At 36.0% G+C, this 17,546-nt stretch overlaps 2 protein-coding genes across 3 annotated transcripts; both read left to right on the top strand.

Annotated features, from left to right (window-relative positions):
• On the top strand, positions 381–3,305 carry LOC109721882 (the record flags this gene model as incomplete). Its single annotated transcript, XM_020249692.1, is given in 7 exon segments — positions 381–789; positions 880–941; positions 1,035–1,118; positions 1,426–1,480; positions 2,593–2,728; positions 3,016–3,066; positions 3,266–3,305. Coding segments are annotated over 7 exon segments (576 nt in total), but the record flags the coding sequence as incomplete, so codon positions are not given.
• On the top strand, positions 5,703–15,331 carry LOC109721881 (vacuolar-processing enzyme-like). Of its 2 annotated transcripts, XM_020249690.1 has the most exons (9): positions 5,703–6,198; positions 11,411–11,575; positions 11,691–11,847; positions 13,252–13,337; positions 13,429–13,628; positions 13,928–13,976; positions 14,068–14,280; positions 14,404–14,610; positions 14,748–15,331. In XM_020249690.1, the coding sequence occupies exons 1-9, from the start codon at positions 5,995–5,997 to the stop codon at positions 14,928–14,930; spliced, it is 1,464 nt and encodes a 487-aa protein (XP_020105279.1). In that variant the 5' UTR covers positions 5,703–5,994; the 3' UTR covers positions 14,931–15,331. The 2 variants fall into 2 exon arrangements, with proteins under 2 accessions (XP_020105279.1, XP_020105280.1); XM_020249691.1 differs by lacking the exons at positions 5,703–6,198; positions 11,411–11,575; positions 11,691–11,847 and adding exons at positions 12,705–12,889; positions 13,005–13,161.

Below are 17,546 nucleotides of genomic sequence, written 5' to 3'. Positions count from 1 at the left end.
TTCACTTGCAAATAAAAGGTTGTAGTACTTGCAGATAGAAGTGCAATTGTTGTGAGCCACCTGATCTCCGATGTACGCTCGTATAAAAGTGCGAGCATTATATTGCAGTTGCTTCGTATTTTTTTTAAAATTTTCCTCCCTTCCCTGGAAGGATTATGCTATGTTGATACCATTTGGTCAGCTATAAGGGGGTGTTTAGTTCGTCTAAGGGGGTTTTAGACCGTGGGTGAAAGTGAGAAAGTTCAAAAAATGTTTTTCGTGGAAACACTATTATTAACAGTTTTATTTTCCAACTAAAAAATTAAAAAAAGAAAAATATTGTATTTCGCAAAATTTAAAAAATTAAAGAAACATATATTTGTTAATCCAAATAGATAAAAACAATAATAATAGTTTATCAGTCTAAATTTTATTTTTTGGAATATTTTGCGAGAAACAAAACACCCTCTTGGTGTTGGAGCGCTAATTGTTGGAAGAACTAAAAATTGGACGAAGGGCAAAGAATTTACCAAAAATTTAAAAAGAACAAAACTTCTAACCTTAATAACTAAGCATCAGAATTCAGACCAGAGCTCCGATCCTTAGGAGGTGCGACACGGCGCGCGAGGATCATTTCCTTTCCCGTGGTGGCGAGCCGAGTGATGAGTTTGACAAGGAAATGGTGGAGGCGCCGCCGCCGCCGCCGCCGCCGCGGAGGCGGAGAGGGCGAGGAAGACGACGACGACGATGATGGAGGCGATCCCTTCTCCCTCCCGTCGCGCGACGATCTCCAACCCATCGACACCCTAGGTCCCTCTCACAACCAACACCCCCCCTACCTCCGAAGCCCTAGTTGTTTGATCGCTTATGGACCCATGTGTTGCGTCTTCTTCTTCGCAGATCAGGAGGAGATGGTGCGCTCCTTTGAGAGGAAGTACGCCCTACAAAGCCTTGTGTGGAGGGTAAACGCCACTCGCCGTTTGCTCCTATTTCCCTTTATTCGATCTTAGGGTGTCGCTTTGTATTACAGTAGTTGATCTCAGTACTCTTTTCAGCGTGTGTTTGCTGGGTTCATCCTCGGCTACGCGGGGTTCATGATGTACTCCATCTTCCACCAAGTTTGGTTTCCTTGGGAATTGGTATTGTTCATTAACATCTAGCTCATGCACATTTGTACTATGCTTGATTGTAGGATGAATTAGGTGTTTGTTTAGTGTTTGTTTAGTGTTCGTTTAGTACGCTTTGTTTGTTTTCATTCATGTTTGAATGTAGGTACATTAGGTTCTTTATACTCCTTTTCTGCGCTCTATAGAAAGGAATTTGATGGTCTATGAACATTATTATTGATTGGATGAAGTGTTATGGCGTAGCTGATATGTGGATTGAGTATACAGCATGCTATTCTTTGATTTTCAATGTTTGACATTATCTCTCTCCTCTGAGCAGCGCTATCATGCTTACTTCATGGAAGATGTACAGCTGTGGATGGTCCTTTTTGCAGGTTTGCCACTGTCTACATATTAAGTTGTGGGTATTTTTTTTTAGATGTTCGATTACTGCATTTATTGAGTCACAATCTAAGTAGGCAACTCCACACAATTGAAATACTTTATAAATCTGAGGCTTCTTACACTTGTATTATAATTCTACTTGTTTGCCTTCTCTTAAACTTATTGATGCTTGGCTTTGTAGATCTGCCGTCCTAGTCACATAGCACTGGCTAACTAAATAACCATCTTTTACACTTTGATGCCTTCTTCTATAAGAATGCATGTTTGATTAACATCGTTCTGCCCCTGGGCTGCCTCGTCTGGTTGCCTCTATTGTAATTTGTTTTGTTTGGCTCAATGTAAAGTATGTCAAGCCTCTTTGTTGACCCAATGGAAAATATTTTTGAGTTTCTTTGACACTAGCAGTCGTAGGTATAGATAGATAAGCAATCTCTTAGGTACTATGCTCGAAGTGAGGCTTTTTTTCATGGATCTCACTAAACAAATCCTCCCGCTTTCTACTAGACTGAAAGTTCCTTGTCTTTCATACATAAGGTGGAAAATCTCACAAACTAATAGACTGTTGAAGATAATATATGAGAAAAGAAACATGAAATCAACAGCCCAGGACATACTAGTTAGCACAAGATATCCTTACACAACATAAGAAGCATCATCAGTAAGCTAGAACTGGAACGAACCAATGTAACTAAAAGATAACGTAGCGAGAATGCACAACTGCTGATTAGTATCCTGGCTCTTGTTCAGATTATTCGCATGATCTTTGATGTGACCTCCATTCCACCTATTTCTCTGATGGTCACCAATCACCATTCTTGGTTTAATTCACTTTTAAGTTCTATCTGCACTACCCCTGCTTGTTAAGGTCCTTAATTATTGCAGAAGGTGGTATGAATTGTCACTGCTTAAAAGGTCTCGGACGTGGGAATCTGCATTGAATTAAATTTAATAGTCCATGTTTCACTATTTCTCCCCTCATACTATTTCTTTAAGTTATTAAATCATTGTTGACCTACCTTAATCAAGCAACACTTAGGTGTAGCTTTATGTGTAAGAACCATGCGTTTTCTTCTGTGAAATAAAAGCTTAAGCTCTTTTGCAGACTCGGTTGCTGTGGTAGCTTGTTTATTGGCAGTCAAGGGGCTACTCCATGCTTCAGGCTCCTCTAAGCAGTGGCTGTGGTACTCAAGCTATCCTGCTCTATTGGTGGCTGTCTTTTGGTTGTATTACATCTTGAGGTACTTCATCTTCAATAACTTCCACTTATATTCGAAGGGAACTAAAATCTTGTAAATCAATATTTTCTCAAATTGCTCTCTTTTCCCTCATAAAAGGGAAAATATATGTCACCTGGATGACTCGATGTAACGTGTTGGTGCTACTATGATTTCCCTTTCACCATTCTTGCTTATTGGTTTTTGCCAGTCGATACCAACATTTAATTTGACTAATTCATTTTAACTAATTTTTATATTCGCTCCCCAATCGTGAGATTATTCTAAGTTACATTGTTCTCAACTTGCAGGTTACCGAAGTTTCGGTGGGATATAATATGGCTTCCATTTGCTCCTTTAAGGTAAACTTTCGTTCTTAATTTACTCGTTATTCACAAGATACGATCATACACAAACAAACGATGATTACTATGGCTTGTGTTTAATACTAGATTTTGATATTCAGCTGCAGCTAATGAACTCTAGAAATCTCGTCGTCATTTCATATTTTCTTCGAAGAACTTAGATTTTTTTTTTTTTTTTTTTTTTGGTGCGCACCAGTGGAGCTGGCATGTGCCTCTATGTGGACAATCTGCTTCGGAGAGTCGTTGGAAAGATGTAGCAAACTGGGAGTTACATGCAATTACAATTATAAAGCCCTGTAAAGTGCTGTAAACTCGCTCTCTCTCTCTCTCTCGCTTGTGACAGGAAAAAAAAAGAAAAAAAAAAAACCCCTCCCCCCCTGCAGCTCTAGAGATTAAACCTTAAGACTTAATATTTGGCCGTTGCTTATTATCTGGTGGCTGTGGCCTTTTTTGTTTTTCACTATTTCTGGGCTGAATCTTTGACTGTTGATCGAACAATTTGGTTTGTGTCAACATCCCACATACGTGAGATATATTGTGATTGATAGCATAGTTTCTGCTGTACCTACCCTACAAAACCATCTAGATTCACAAGCCACTTGGTCTTGATTTGATTTAAGAGGCAAATGGTTGGTCGATTTGGCTAGCCAATTAGATATTTTGTTGAGTCTACGGCAATATAGGGCAAGCGTCCACGAGTATTCCTAATAGAGTGTTGCGTGGTATCCTGAAGCCGTGATGTCACGAGTGACCTATAAAAAAATAAAAAAAAAATCCGAGGTCATTTCTCTTTTGCGTCTAGTTTTCTTCCACATCGCTGTTACAATGTCGATCATGTAAAATAAAACTCCATGCCTTAATAACCGAATGCGTCCAAATAATTGTGCGTATATTGGGATTTATTATCTCTCCAGCTGCTCTATCGCCGCCGGAGCCTCCAATCAGAACCATCCAACAATTAATCAGAACTTTCGCTTACAAATTTTCAAAGTTGAATGTTATGGTTAAGTAATAAATAAGTATGTCTATGCCTTGCGTGTACTAGTTATAATGCTTGTTTCTGCTGTACGAAATTAATAAGTCGGCAAAATGATAGTTTTATTCACTTTAGCATCCACTCTTTCTTACTTTCATACTTCTGACGACGACAAAAAGGAAACCAGAAAGAACTTCCGGTCCCCGTGAAGATTGTTATTAACATTATAAGCAAATTTATATAAAAAACTTTTACACTCTGTAAATAATCACATCAAGAACGACATCTCAAGAGTAGCATATCAATCAACCGTTTCGAGAAAAATGACGGGGGATAGATACAGTCAGCTACCGGCGGGCCAATTAGCTATAGGACTGAATGTCCTTGATTTCTTTTTCCGTGCCGACTGCATGTTCATCTAGGTTGAGGAGGGTTCCGGAAGCCTGAGTTGCTATAGTGGAATCTTTTGAATTTGGGAAGGCTCAGGTTTGGTCCTATGGCGAATACGTCCTATCCAATCGTGAAAGAAGGAATTGGGTGAATGGAGTGTTTGGTAGTATTAATTCAAATTCGCTCGGAGGAAGTGGCATGATGGGGCCGATAACGGCGACAGGCGGACTTATTTTCTAACCAGCTTTCCTACATTGCCGTGGCGTAGGTGCGTGTCCTACCGAAGATTCCCTGTTGTGGGAAGTTGGAATCTAGTGATCCCTCTCCCCTGGATCTAATTGCGTATCCTGGAATCCAACTCCCAATTGCAACCAGGTTCCGCTGAGCTGAGCTGTCAATGGATAAGCCTCAACTTTAATGAAGAGAGAGAGAGTGAGTGATCTGCATAATGCATTGTGCCACAACGTCCGCTTCGTTGGTCCGGGGCTTGATTTCAAAGAGGTAGGAAGAAGAACCATCTAACCTTAACGCAATCCATGAGAGACCACAACCACTGAACTTACTCATTTATTTGTAAATTTTTGACTTTCCTATTTGGTAGTATGCTTTTAAGATCTAAAAATTTATTCTACCAACTTGTCGCGATGAAAAGTCTGAATATTTTTATTTGTCACACGCTTTATATATAAAGGTTGCAAAAAAAAGTTATAGCAAACAAATATTCTGGCCATTAATTATTTTTTAACAGGACCTCCAATATGTATAGTTTTGGTTGTTTTGGATTGGAAATAAAATAGTTACGTCACAGACAACATTCTTAAGCTGGACCTAAACTTATTCCAAAAATAAATAACTAGTTTGATGTTTTAGAGATATTGTCATCAATTTGATAAAATGTGTAGTATAGTTGTTGATGTGATGGCATAATAGGTTTCTAAAGTGCAAAAAAGTTTAAAATGCATATGTTACATTACTGATATAATATTTTCAACCATCATAATTATTAAAAAAATATTTTTATTATATATATATATATATATATATATATTACTAGTTAGGTATAGCTGCCAGATTATTGATGATACGATATAAGTGTAACATAGTAAATTTCATGCAGTCTAAAAATCTCGCGTGTGTTTATGCGCATGTAATTACTAAACCATGGAAGGACCCATTCACTTACTATGAAAACAACGGATTTATTTAATGGCCAATTTGTCCCTGTAGACCAATTAAAGATGCGTGCAGATTCAGCAAATCAGACACCCCAAACATGCACATCAGTATCCGCAGGGGTTTGGAATCCCAACTCCCCACTCAAACGGAAGTATCCAACACTGACCCAACGGACGGCCATTAGTCCATCACCAACGCAACAACCACACCCTATCGGACGGTCGAGATGGATCGGCGAGAATTATATAAACAAAGATTCCACTACCTCACTCCCCACTCTCTCTCTCTCTCTCTCTCTCTCTCTCTCTCTCTCTCTCCGTGTCGTTCCGTAACGGAACGGAGCCGCGTTTCGGGACGCCCCCGATCCGATACGATACGATACCATGGCCCGTTTCACTTCCTCCGCCGCGATTCTCCTCCTGCTTCTGCTGCTCCCGACGCAGCTCCTCCTCACCGTCGTTTCGCGCCGCGATCCCGCCCTAAGGCTCCCCTCGGAGCGGGAGATCAACGGTGATGACGACACCGTCGGGACGAGATGGGCGGTCCTGATCGCCGGATCCTCCGGATACGTAAACTATCGCCATCAGGTCATCCTCTATAACCTCTTTGAGTTTTTTTTTTTTTTATCTTTTGTTTTTTTTCTTCTTCTTCTCTTTCTTCTAAATCGGGGAATTGAATTCATGTTGTAATATATATATATATATATATATTTATTAATATAGTATTGAAATAAATCAGTCTATTAAGAAGCCAAAGAGTTGGTCGTTTTTAGTGTATGTTAGCGTGAGCAGTGGGAAAAAATATAAGTAATTGTGGATGAGTCGGATGATGGAGGTGAGTGGTAGGGTGATATATATTGTTGGATACAATAAACCTATTAATATCAAGGGGTAAATTCATTGGCTTATAAGTATTAGAATCCCCCAAAAGGGCTTGTGTTTTAAAAATATCTACTGCAATTTATATATAATATAATATATAAGAATATATATATAATAATTATATTATAATGAAGTCTAAGATGCTATTTCTGGACAGGCAGGAGCCTCCTCCCTGTGCTTTCAGCGTTATTCATTCGATGTTTGCGATTTCCGAATTTCGATCCGCCTCCGTTAAAAAACTTAATCTAAGTAATGAAGGAGGCTAGAAAAAAATAGATTTTTTGATTTTTTCGATATCTTTGCCTAGTAAATGGACAGAGCTTAAAATCAATATTTTTAATGGCCAAGGGTAAGCCCGTTTCGTAAGTATTACAGTCGTATGAAAATCTTCAAACACGTAAAATTTTGATAGAAAATTTTTTCACTATACTGAAATAGAGATAAATATCTTCGATCTAAAATTTAATTATATTATCGACGTTTTGTAAGATTTTTATTTTATTAGCCGTTATTTTAGCATCATTAATTACTAGCAAATGAATATCGACAAAATTATAAAATTTAATTTTTTAAATACTTTAAAATACTTCTACAATCAAACGTGTTAACGGAGCCATGATCGATTCGAAGACACAGCGGTCTCAATAAAACGATTCGTGAAAGCAGGAAGGCTCCGTACTTCTAAACAAAATAATAGCCTCACTCATATATAGTATATATATAGTATATATTTATATACTAATATACTATACACATTTTTTTGTTGATAGTCCGTGATTTATTCTCGATGAGAAGCTTTTACATGGATGTTGACTTTTCCCCTTCTATTTTTTGAAATAGACATCTGACCCATAAAAGAAAAGTTTAATTTTACTATCTTATCTTATAATATTTTATTTTATTTTTCAATTTACGTCTAGTTTTATAAGTATTAATGATCTTTTGATGACATATTACGTAATCTAACGGAATATTTGCGTACATAATATAATACTCCTTCGTCAATTATAAAAATTTTAAGATTAGATTGAAAGTTTAAAATTTTAAAACTTTCAGATATCTATTTTAAAAACCCCGTCAAACTAAATAATTAATAAGACGTTTGTTTTAAAATTGTGCCACCTATTTCTGAGTAGGTAGATTAGGTAAGGTTCACACCTTTTTACCTTTCAAATATTATTAGCTGAGAAGGATCATACCACCAACAACCAGTATACCAGGTCTGGTACCTTCCAGCAGATGTCGGGCTTCAATCAGTCAAGCCGAACACGAATTAAAATTAGCTCGCTCGTATTCAGCTCAATATAATTTGAATATAATGAGCTCGAGATTGATCGCTCACTCAATAAACTAGCTGGAACACAAGCGAGCTGGCTCGTGTTTAGCTTGATATAGCTTGACTATATATATAACAAGTTTTTACTATTTAAATTTTAGGCCAACCCAAATGTAAAGAGATACGTATTTTGTAAATTTTAATTATTAGATTAAAATTTTAATTTTTAGTAATATTTTTTTTCAACTTTTAACCTAGTAGTAGGGCCGACAATCTATTTGTTGTTGGTGAGCCAGCTCATGTTCGGCTTGTTAATAAACAAGCCCTACACGAGCTGAATTTTTTAGGTCAATATTTTAATGAGCCAACTAGCGTTCGGCTCATTTTAATAAGCCAATAAATATAAACCGGCTCCAACTTGCTCGTGTTCAGCTTGTTGATAGCCCTATTTTCGGCCTTATGTGTCTACTTATATTGTTTGATTTGCTGTAAATTAAGTTCACCCATAAGTCCACCTTTTCAAAATACTGTAATTAATTTTGTCCTATTTAACGCTGAAATTAATTAAGAAAGAGAAAGAGATTAAAAAGATAATAAAAATTAACTGTTGTAATTTTTTTTCATCCACTTATAATGAAAGAAATAAAATAATTATAGTTCCAAAGCTGTTGATTTTCTATTAACCAAACAACAGTGGGAAAAAAAAAAAAAATCGTGAGTTTCAGTTTAAGTGAAAGTTATTTTTAACTTGAAAATTACTTACGGACAAAAAAACAGACCTTGAGCAGTGCTAACTGTAGGAGTAAATCTTACATTCTAGTAATCTAAATACTAATATTTGCGCACTAGTTTTATCAATATCTCTAATAACCTAAAAAGAATTTTTAAACCCTAAAATGGGCGGATGTAAGATTTATATTCTATACATAGATGTACAAATAACATTTTTTCTAATATATTAGGCTCTTCGGTTATCTCGGACAAGAAATCTCAGGACAAGGTCACCCAAAAACAAAAAAAAGTTGACTAAAGCTAGTAATTTCGTGTAGTGTCCTACTGTATATTTTAAACTCGAATCTTTGTCACATCTTAGGGAACAGATTGCCCCATATAATTTGTCTCTGAAGAGTGTGACTAAAGCTAGTGCAACCTTAATTTAATATATGTTCCGCGAATTATGGAAATAGCTTAATTCTCTAATTAAGAGTATTAGAGGTACCTGCTAGAAAATAGCTTAATTCTCTGCAACTTTTTTTCTTTTTTTTTTCCGAGGCCTTCGATGCTTCATTCATGTAGCCTAATTCACTTATTTATTAAATGAAGCGAGTAACGTACTATCTATTTCTCAAAAAAAGAAGAAGAAGAGTATTAGAGGTAGAAACTACCTTGTAGAATTAACTTTTACTGCTGTAAACTTTGAAGAAAGTTTCCTTCATGCTTCATAAGATTCGAATTTTCTCTACATTTCGTGATTGATCCGTGTTTTTTTCTTAACATATTTATATATGTTGGTGGGGCCATTTCTTAGGCCCACGCCCCTAACCATCAAGTACCTATTTATGTTAAATAAATCCAAAGCCGTGGTGATGATTCTCCAATTGATGCACACACGGCTCCCCACGAAGTCCACGGCTGTCCAATTTGATCCTAGACTAGATGCGAAATTTGTGGGAGTAGTTTCATCCTAGATGCGAAATTTGTGGGTGTAGGAATATCGGAATTCATGAAAACTCGAGACCTTTTCCGTTTAAGCAGTTAGATGAATCTAGATTAGGATTTCACTTAGGCCCGTTTGGATACCCTTAAAAATTTAGTATAGTTAAATTATGCTACACCGATAAAAAATTTATCCTATGAAGTGTTTGGAAGAAAAAAAAATACCGTAATTTTTGGAGAATAGTTAAACTATACTTTAAAAAATAACGTAAAATTATAATCTACTTTCCACCATTCTTGGGCAAAAATATCAAGTTCTAACTTTTAAATTTCAACATANAGAAAATTTATCCTATGAAGTGTTTGTAAGAAAAAAAAATATCGTAATTTTTTGAGCATAGTTAAACTATACTTTAAAAAATAGAATAAAAATATAATCTACTCTAACCAAAGGAAAAAAAAATTCACCATTCTTGGGCAAAAATATCAAGTTCTAACTTTTAAATTTCAACATAGATTTTAAATTTTAAATTTTAAATTTTACAATTTAATTTATATTCAAATTTTTAATTTCAAATTTAAAATTTAAATTTTATAATTTCAAATTTTAAATGTCAAATTTTAAATTTTAAATTTTTTAAATTTATAAATTCAAAATTTAAATTTGGAATATCAATTTTTTAATTTTAGTTTACAAATAATAATTTTCAAATTTTAAATTTTTTCATTTATAATTCTAAATTTTTAATTTTTAATTTTAATTTTTAAATTTCAAATTTCAAATTTAGAATTTAAGATTTCATTTTAAATTTTAGTTTTCAAAATTCAAATTTTAAATTTTAAATTTCAAATATCACATTTTAAACTTCAAATTCTAAATTTTAAATTTCAAATTTTCAAATTTTAAATTTTAAATTTTAAATTTCAAACTTTAAATTTTAAATTTTCACTTATAAGTTTTAAATTTTAAATTTCAAATTTTAAATTTTGAATTTTGAATTTGAAATTTCAAATCACAAAGCTCATAGTTTAAATTTCAAATTTCAAATTTCAAATTTGAAATTTAAATTTCAAATTTATTTCTTGAATTTTAAATTTTAAATTTTAAATTTTAAAATTTGAAATTTTAAAATTTAAAATTAAATTTAGATTTTTATATTTTAAATTTTTAATTTTCAAATTTTAAAATTTAAAATTTAGAATTTCGTATTTCACATATCAAATTTTAAATTTTAAATTGTATTGAAATTTGAAAATTGAAAATTGAAAATTGAAAATTTAACTTTTAATTTTAAAATTTAGAGAAATCTCGTGAAATTGCACAATGCGCGTCCAACAGTTTAAAAATTGAATCCGTGGAATTTTTTTAGAGTTACAGAATTTTCTATTTTATTTGGACCAAACCATAGTTTATAAATTCCGTGGAGATTTTTTTACTGTGCATCCAAATAGGCTTTAAAGCAAGTAATTTTTCCAGGGTACTTACTTTGAGCACTTTTATTATTATTTTGGTTCTTTTGTGTTTCTTGTTTTTTTTCCAGTTACAAAGTAGTAACTATTTCGACAATTCCACCAAACAGAACAGCCAAAAGATAAGGCAATTGCATGGTTTCTTTTATATTTCAATACTGAAGATTGGCAAATACATAAAACAGGATTTGTGAGCTGTGTCATACTTAGTTAGAAGTCATCTGAAGTGGGCAATATAGTATTTACATCATTTTCGAGTTTCAAGGAAAGGTATAAGTTGGATAAAAAAGCGATAAGACTCGATGCCCCATCATGCTCTATTTATAAATTTAAATGATATGCGTATTTTCCGCATCATCTAATACGATACTCTCTACGCCGCAAAAAGGATATTGGAAAACCATCATTGAGCCACTTCTATTGGCATCCCGTGCGTCTAGTTTGTATTGCAAATGGTCAATTATTTCCGTTCTGATGGATTATCCTTTTCTTTCTTGTGCAAATTAAAATTTGTAGGCCGATGTCTGCCATGCTTATCAAATCATGAAGAGGGGTGGACTGAAAGACGAGAATATCATTGTTTTCATGTATGATGATATCGCTTACAATGAGGAAAACCCCAGACCTGGAGTCATCATCAATCACCCGCAGGGTGGGGATGTTTATGAGGGGGTCCCGAAGGTTCGCCTCTATCAAAAGGACAATCAATAGTACTAGTCACAATATATACTATCAAATTAATAATTTCTCATTAGTAGTTGGATAATCTTATCATGCATTTGTAACTTTTAAGCAGGATTATGTTGGTGAGGATGTGACCGTCAACAACTTCTTCGCTGTTATCCTTGGAAACAAGACTGCACTAACTGGAGGAAGCGGGAAGGTTGTCGACAGTGGCCCTGATGATCATATCTTCATCTTCTATACCGATCACGGCGGGCCTGGTGTTTTGGGTTTGTATTTGATAAATTTANAAAATTTAAAATTAAATTTAGATTTTTATATTTTAAATTTTTAATTTTCAAAATTTAAAATTTAAAATTTAGAATTTCGCATTTCACATATCAAATTTTAAATTTTAAATTGCATTGAAATTTGAAAATTGAAAATTGAAATTTTAACTTTTAATTTTAAAATTTAGAGGAATTCCGTGAAATTGCAAAATGCGCATCCAAATAGTTTAAAAATTAAATCCGTGGAATTTTTTTAGAGTTATAGAATTTTCTATTTTATTTGGACCAAAACCACAATTTATAAATTCCGTGGAGATTTTTGACTGTGCATCCAAACCGGCTTTAAAGCAAGTAATTTTTCCATGGTACTTACTTTGAGCACTTTTATTATTATTTTGGTTCTTTTATCTTTCTTGTTTTTTTTTTTTCCAGTTACAAAGTAGTAATTATTTGGACAATTCCACCTAACAGAACAGCCAAAAAATAAGGCAATTGCATGGTTTCTTGTATATTTCAATACTGAAGATTAGCAAATGCATGAAACAGGATTTGTGACCTGTGTCATATTTAGGTAGATGTCACCTGAGTGGACAATATAGTATTTACGATCAGTTTCGAGCTTCAAGGAAAGGTATAAGTTGGATAAAAAAGCGATACGACTCGATGCCCCATCATGCTCTATTTAAATTTAAAATGATATGCGTATTTTCCGCATCATCTAATACGATAGTCTCTACGCCGCAAAAAGGATATTGGAAAACCATCATTGAGCCACTTCTATTGGCATCCCGTGCGTCTAGTTTGTATTGCAAATGGTCAATTATTTCCGTTCTGATGGATTATCCTTTTTCTTTCTTGTGCAAATTAAAATTTGTAGGCCGATGTCTGCCATGCTTATCAAATCATGAAGAGGGGTGGACTGAAAGACGAGAATATCATTGTTTTCATGTATGATGATATCGCTTACAATGAGGAAAACCCCAGACCTGGAGTCATCATCAATCACCCGCAGGGTGGGGATGTTTATGAGGGGGTCCCGAAGGTTCGCCTCTATCAAAAGGACAATCAATAGTACTAGTCACAATATATACTATCATATTAATAATTTTTCATTAGTAGTTGGATAATCTTATCATGCATTTGTAACTTTTAAGCAGGATTATGTTGGTGAGGATGTGACCGTCAACAACTTCTTCGCTGTTATCCTTGGAAACAAGACTGCACTAACTGGAGGAAGCGGGAAAGTTGTCGACAGTGGCCCTGATGATCATATCTTCATCTTCTATACCGATCACGGCGGGCCTGGTGTTTTGGGTTTGTATTTGATAAATTTATTAGCTGTTTTTTAATTCATTTTGTGATTCTTGCTAATATAGTAGGCTTTGGTTCCTAAAACTTTGCCAGGAATGCCAACCTCTCCTAATTTGTTTGCTGACGACTTGAATGCTGTTCTGAAACAAAAACATGCTTCCGGCACGTACAAAAGCATGGTAACAGACTATTATTATTGCTGTTGTGCAGCTATCTATCCTTAAAAGTAGCAGATACATGTAATGGCTTAAAATACTCTTTTCCTTGCAGGTTTTCTATCTGGAAGCTTGTGAATCGGGGAGCATCTTTGAAGGTCTTCTACCAGAAGATATAAACATTTACGCGACCACAGCATCGAATGCTGAGGAAAGTAGCTGGGGAACTTACTGCCCTGGAGAGTCCCCAAGTCCTCCGCCAGAGTACTATACCTGTCTGGGGGATTTGTACAGTGTCTCTTGGATGGAGGATAGGTATATGGTTTCTCAAGCTCGATTCATCTATAATTATAGCGCACTCTTCTTCTTCTCCTTGTTGTCAACATTAGAGTCATGACGCAATTTCAGAAAACTGTACAGTTAAAATCAAAATCCTTCTCTCTTAATTTATGCATGATGTGAGTAATTTCTACAAGCTTGGGTACTTGAAAAATTGCAGTCATGGATTAGAATTTTCAAAGGAAGTTTCCATTTGAACATATATTTATACATTTTGATTTATTTATTTTTTTTTTTGGTGGGGGGTCTAAAAATTTATTTTCTTCTGTGAATAGTGATGTACACAATCTGCGGATCGAAACTCTGAACCAGCAGTATCAACTAGTAAGTGTTCCAAATTATAGACTGTTTTATTTTGTTTTACCCCTGTGATGCAATTTGCGAATCTGACTGTCACTTGTGATAAATTTTACAGGTAAAAGCCAGGACAGCAGTTGGGAACACGTACAGCTATGGCTCTCACGTTATGCAGTATGGGGATCTTAATCTGGACGCACAACATGTTTTCTTGTACATTGGTTCGAATCCTGCTAATGACAATGCCACATTTATCGATGATAATTCACTACGATCACTCTCAAGATCTGTTAACCAGCGAGATTCAGATCTAGTTTATTTCTGGCATAAGGTTTGTCTGTATGTTTGCAGTAGGGCATATAGAGTTTTCTAGTGAAATAAATATTTCTTTTATACATCTGCTGCATTTAATTTGTTCTTTCAAGACTGATTCTTTCCTTTTACTTTTATCAAGTTTCAAAGATCGCCTGAAGGCTCCTCTAAGAAACGTGATGCTCAGAAGCAATTACTTGAAGTAATAGCACATAGATCGCATGTAGATAACAGCATAGCCCTCATTGGGAACCTTCTCTTTGGTTCTGAGGAAGGCTCAAAGGTACTGAGTGCTGTTCGACCATCCGGCCAACCCTTAGTTGATGACTGGGCTTGCCTCAAGTCTACGGTAAGTGGCGTTATGAGCTTTCATTAATTTAAGACTCCTCCTTTTCTCTTATTTGTTGATATAATGATACTTCCATTGACTCTCTTTTTCTGGAAAATCCTTGAGACGCTGAATGCATGCCCTTTTCTCTCGTGAAGGTACGGACTTTTGAATCACACTGCGGATCACTATCGCAGTACGGCATGAAACACATGCGATCTCTCGCAAATATCTGCAATGCAGGTGTCAAGAAAGAGACCATGGCGGAGGTTGCTGCTCAAGCTTGCACGGCAATCCCCTCTAACCCCTGGAGTTCTCTCCACAGGGGTTTTAGTGCTTGAAACATCATTAAGGCGAAAATATGGTTATATTTACTATTTCTGCGGCTTCAATATATACTGAAGTTGCATGGCGTCGCACTATTGCATTGTACATAGTGTGCTTGAACTGCTTGCTAGATCTCTATTCTATAAGCTGCTCGATTGCGTATATTGTTGTAAATAGGTAATGTACGTAGTAGTAGTGTGTAATTGTATGTTGTCATGATTCAAATGCTCGATTCAAATGCTCTAATCTCACGGTGGTCGATCGTCATGGCATCGTGAACTAGAGCTAATATCAGAGGACACTCGATGTAAGTAAATAGAAAGGGTATTGTTACTTTCATCCCTTTCTTATGGCTATATATTGTTTATTGTCTGAATTTGATTGTTCTCAATGTATTTGATCTCTCTATAATTAATGTTAGTGTTGTTTCCTCTTCAAATGCGGATGAAATGTTCTCCAAAATGTCCTCAAAACTTCTCTCTCTCTCTCTCTCTCTCTCTCCAACTGGTAAAGGGGAAAAGATCATGTCAACGAGTCATGCTGTGAGAAACCAACACAATGCAAGTGTGGGAAAAGATATGAGATTGGGCAAAGAACAGCAAAATTACAACTCATGCTAATAGAGGTCAAGGAGTTGAAGTAATGTGATCCTTTTGGTAATGTTGTAGTCGCATGTGATCCGGTGCACACCCTCAAGCAAACAAATAGATTTTGAAACAGTTAATATCTCCAAGGGCAAGTTATTATCTAATCCTCTTCACTCCTCAAGGTCCCTGCTCCTGTTCTATGAAACTACGAATACCACTATACTTCCATGTATTAGAAGATGCTGATAATTTTATATATTTTACTACTTAACATTATTGCAAATATGGTCCTCAAGCAATAATTAGAGGGAGAAACGAAACTAATCGACCTCATTAGGAATTTAACCCAAAACTACGGTGCCATTTAATTAAAAGTGTGCTCTTAACAAAATAAATAAATAAATAAATGTGACTGCGAATAAAACCAAGCCTGATGTGGGAATATTAGGTTTGACAGCTCTTCGTGACCTCAACTGCAACCACCTTTGTCCTCTAATGCTTGAGGTTTATGTGGAATTGTGGATACGATTATGTTATTAGCAATGCAGTGGCCTCTCCTTGTCCTCTTAGGTATTCTAATCAAGTTTCTAATTAAATCCTAATTATATGGGCCCCTTGCACTGCTGTTAGATTCTAAAGTTGGTTGAGTCTCTTTCTCTTTCACTAATTTCCATCTTAGAGATCGTATAAAAGAGTTGTTCTCAATCCCATGGGCTAAAGAATAAACTAATGAATTGTTTGAGTTGTATTATGCATAAGGAAATGGTGTTAGGTGGAAAGCTCTTTAAGGCATGCTTGCATTGATGATTTTTTTGTCGTGTATGATTGGAGAGTGTGGAATAATCACCCTAGACATTGAGATAGATATTCCTTACCCTAACAAGTTTTTTGTTCGAATCAAAAACCTAATTCGTCGACATAACAATAACTTCTTCCTTAAGAAAGGGCATTTGATGTCGCTCTATTTTAATTTTTTTTAATATTATCTTAATCATGCAGCATTATTAGTATTCAAATATTATAATTGGAATGTATTAAAAATCATAGTTTATCAACAATTAATAATTTATGTTTACTGGAGATACGTGACTCGCCTGAAGTGAAATTTGAACCGCAACACGCGCTCTGTTTCCACCGCGTACGCTAACGCGAACGCTGTACCAGTACGAAGCGTGCAACTTGCCGTAAAAAAGCGCGAGTGCTTGTTAGCTCGCCACGTACTCCTTTTTCCACACGGGAGAATTCAAAACACGACGCGAGAAACTCCCCGGTAAAAGTGTTCTCACACCCAGCGACCAATAGAAAAGCGACAACTCAGCTAACGAAAACCCAAATTAAAAACTATTTTCCTGAAGCGTGAAGCGTGAAGCGTGAAGCGTGAAGCGTGAAGTGTGAACTAACCAACGAGCAAATCCGGCGTTGGCCCACCTGTCCAGCTGTCACCGCCGTACGCGCAAGCTGTCACTCGGGCAGCTGCCCGCTGCCCGCTGCCCGCGAGATTTCACCCCTATATAAATATCTCCTCCTACCCTCGCTCTACCGGAAACCAACCTCCTACGTATCGTAACTCTAGCAAATCTTTTATTACTCCCTATCCCTCTCTCTCTATCCTCTTCGTAATCCCACAACAATGGCGATCCTCGGATCCAAAGCTCGTGCGATGTGCGCCATGGCGGTGATCGGCGTCGCCTCTCTCGCCGGCGTAGCCTCGGCGGCGGAGGCCCCCGCCCCGAGCCCCACCTCCGGCGCCGGAGCTCTCTCCCCGCACCTCGCCTACGCCTTCGTCGCCTCCGCCTCCGCGCTCCTCCTCGGGTCTCTTCTCCGTTGAGAGATTTACGTCGCTTCGGTGCCAGATCTCTCCCGATCTGGTCTTATTCGTTGTTGATTATTTACCTATTACATGATTCTATTATTAGATCTTCATTTGTTGTCTATTTTGCTTCATTTCCCAGATCTGGTCTTTAGAGATGCCTCTTCTATGTTTTCGCCCTTGGTTTTGAGAGTTGCGTACATGTGTGATTCGTGTTGAGTGTGTAGATATGT

Source organism: Ananas comosus, linkage group 16 (genome assembly GCF_001540865.1).
Source record: "Ananas comosus cultivar F153 linkage group 16, ASM154086v1, whole genome shotgun sequence".
Taxonomy (NCBI): domain Eukaryota; kingdom Viridiplantae; phylum Streptophyta; class Magnoliopsida; order Poales; family Bromeliaceae; genus Ananas; species Ananas comosus.
Note: the sequence above shows the minus strand (reverse complement) of the source record. Positions and strands in the feature narration are given on the sequence as shown.

Bases quoted from the DNA above. Each gene is read 5' to 3' on its own strand.
- LOC109721881 (XM_020249690.1), top strand. From the start codon at position 5,995: ATGGCCCGTTTCACTTCCTCCGCCGCGATTCTCCTCCTGCTTCTGCTG. The intron at 6,199-11,410 runs GTCATCCTCTAT...TAAAATTTGTAG, and splicing joins ACGTAAACTATCGCCATCAG to GCCGATGTCTGCCATGCTTA. The intron at 13,977-14,067 runs GTAAGTGTTCCA...TAAATTTTACAG, and splicing joins TGAACCAGCAGTATCAACTA to GTAAAAGCCAGGACAGCAGT.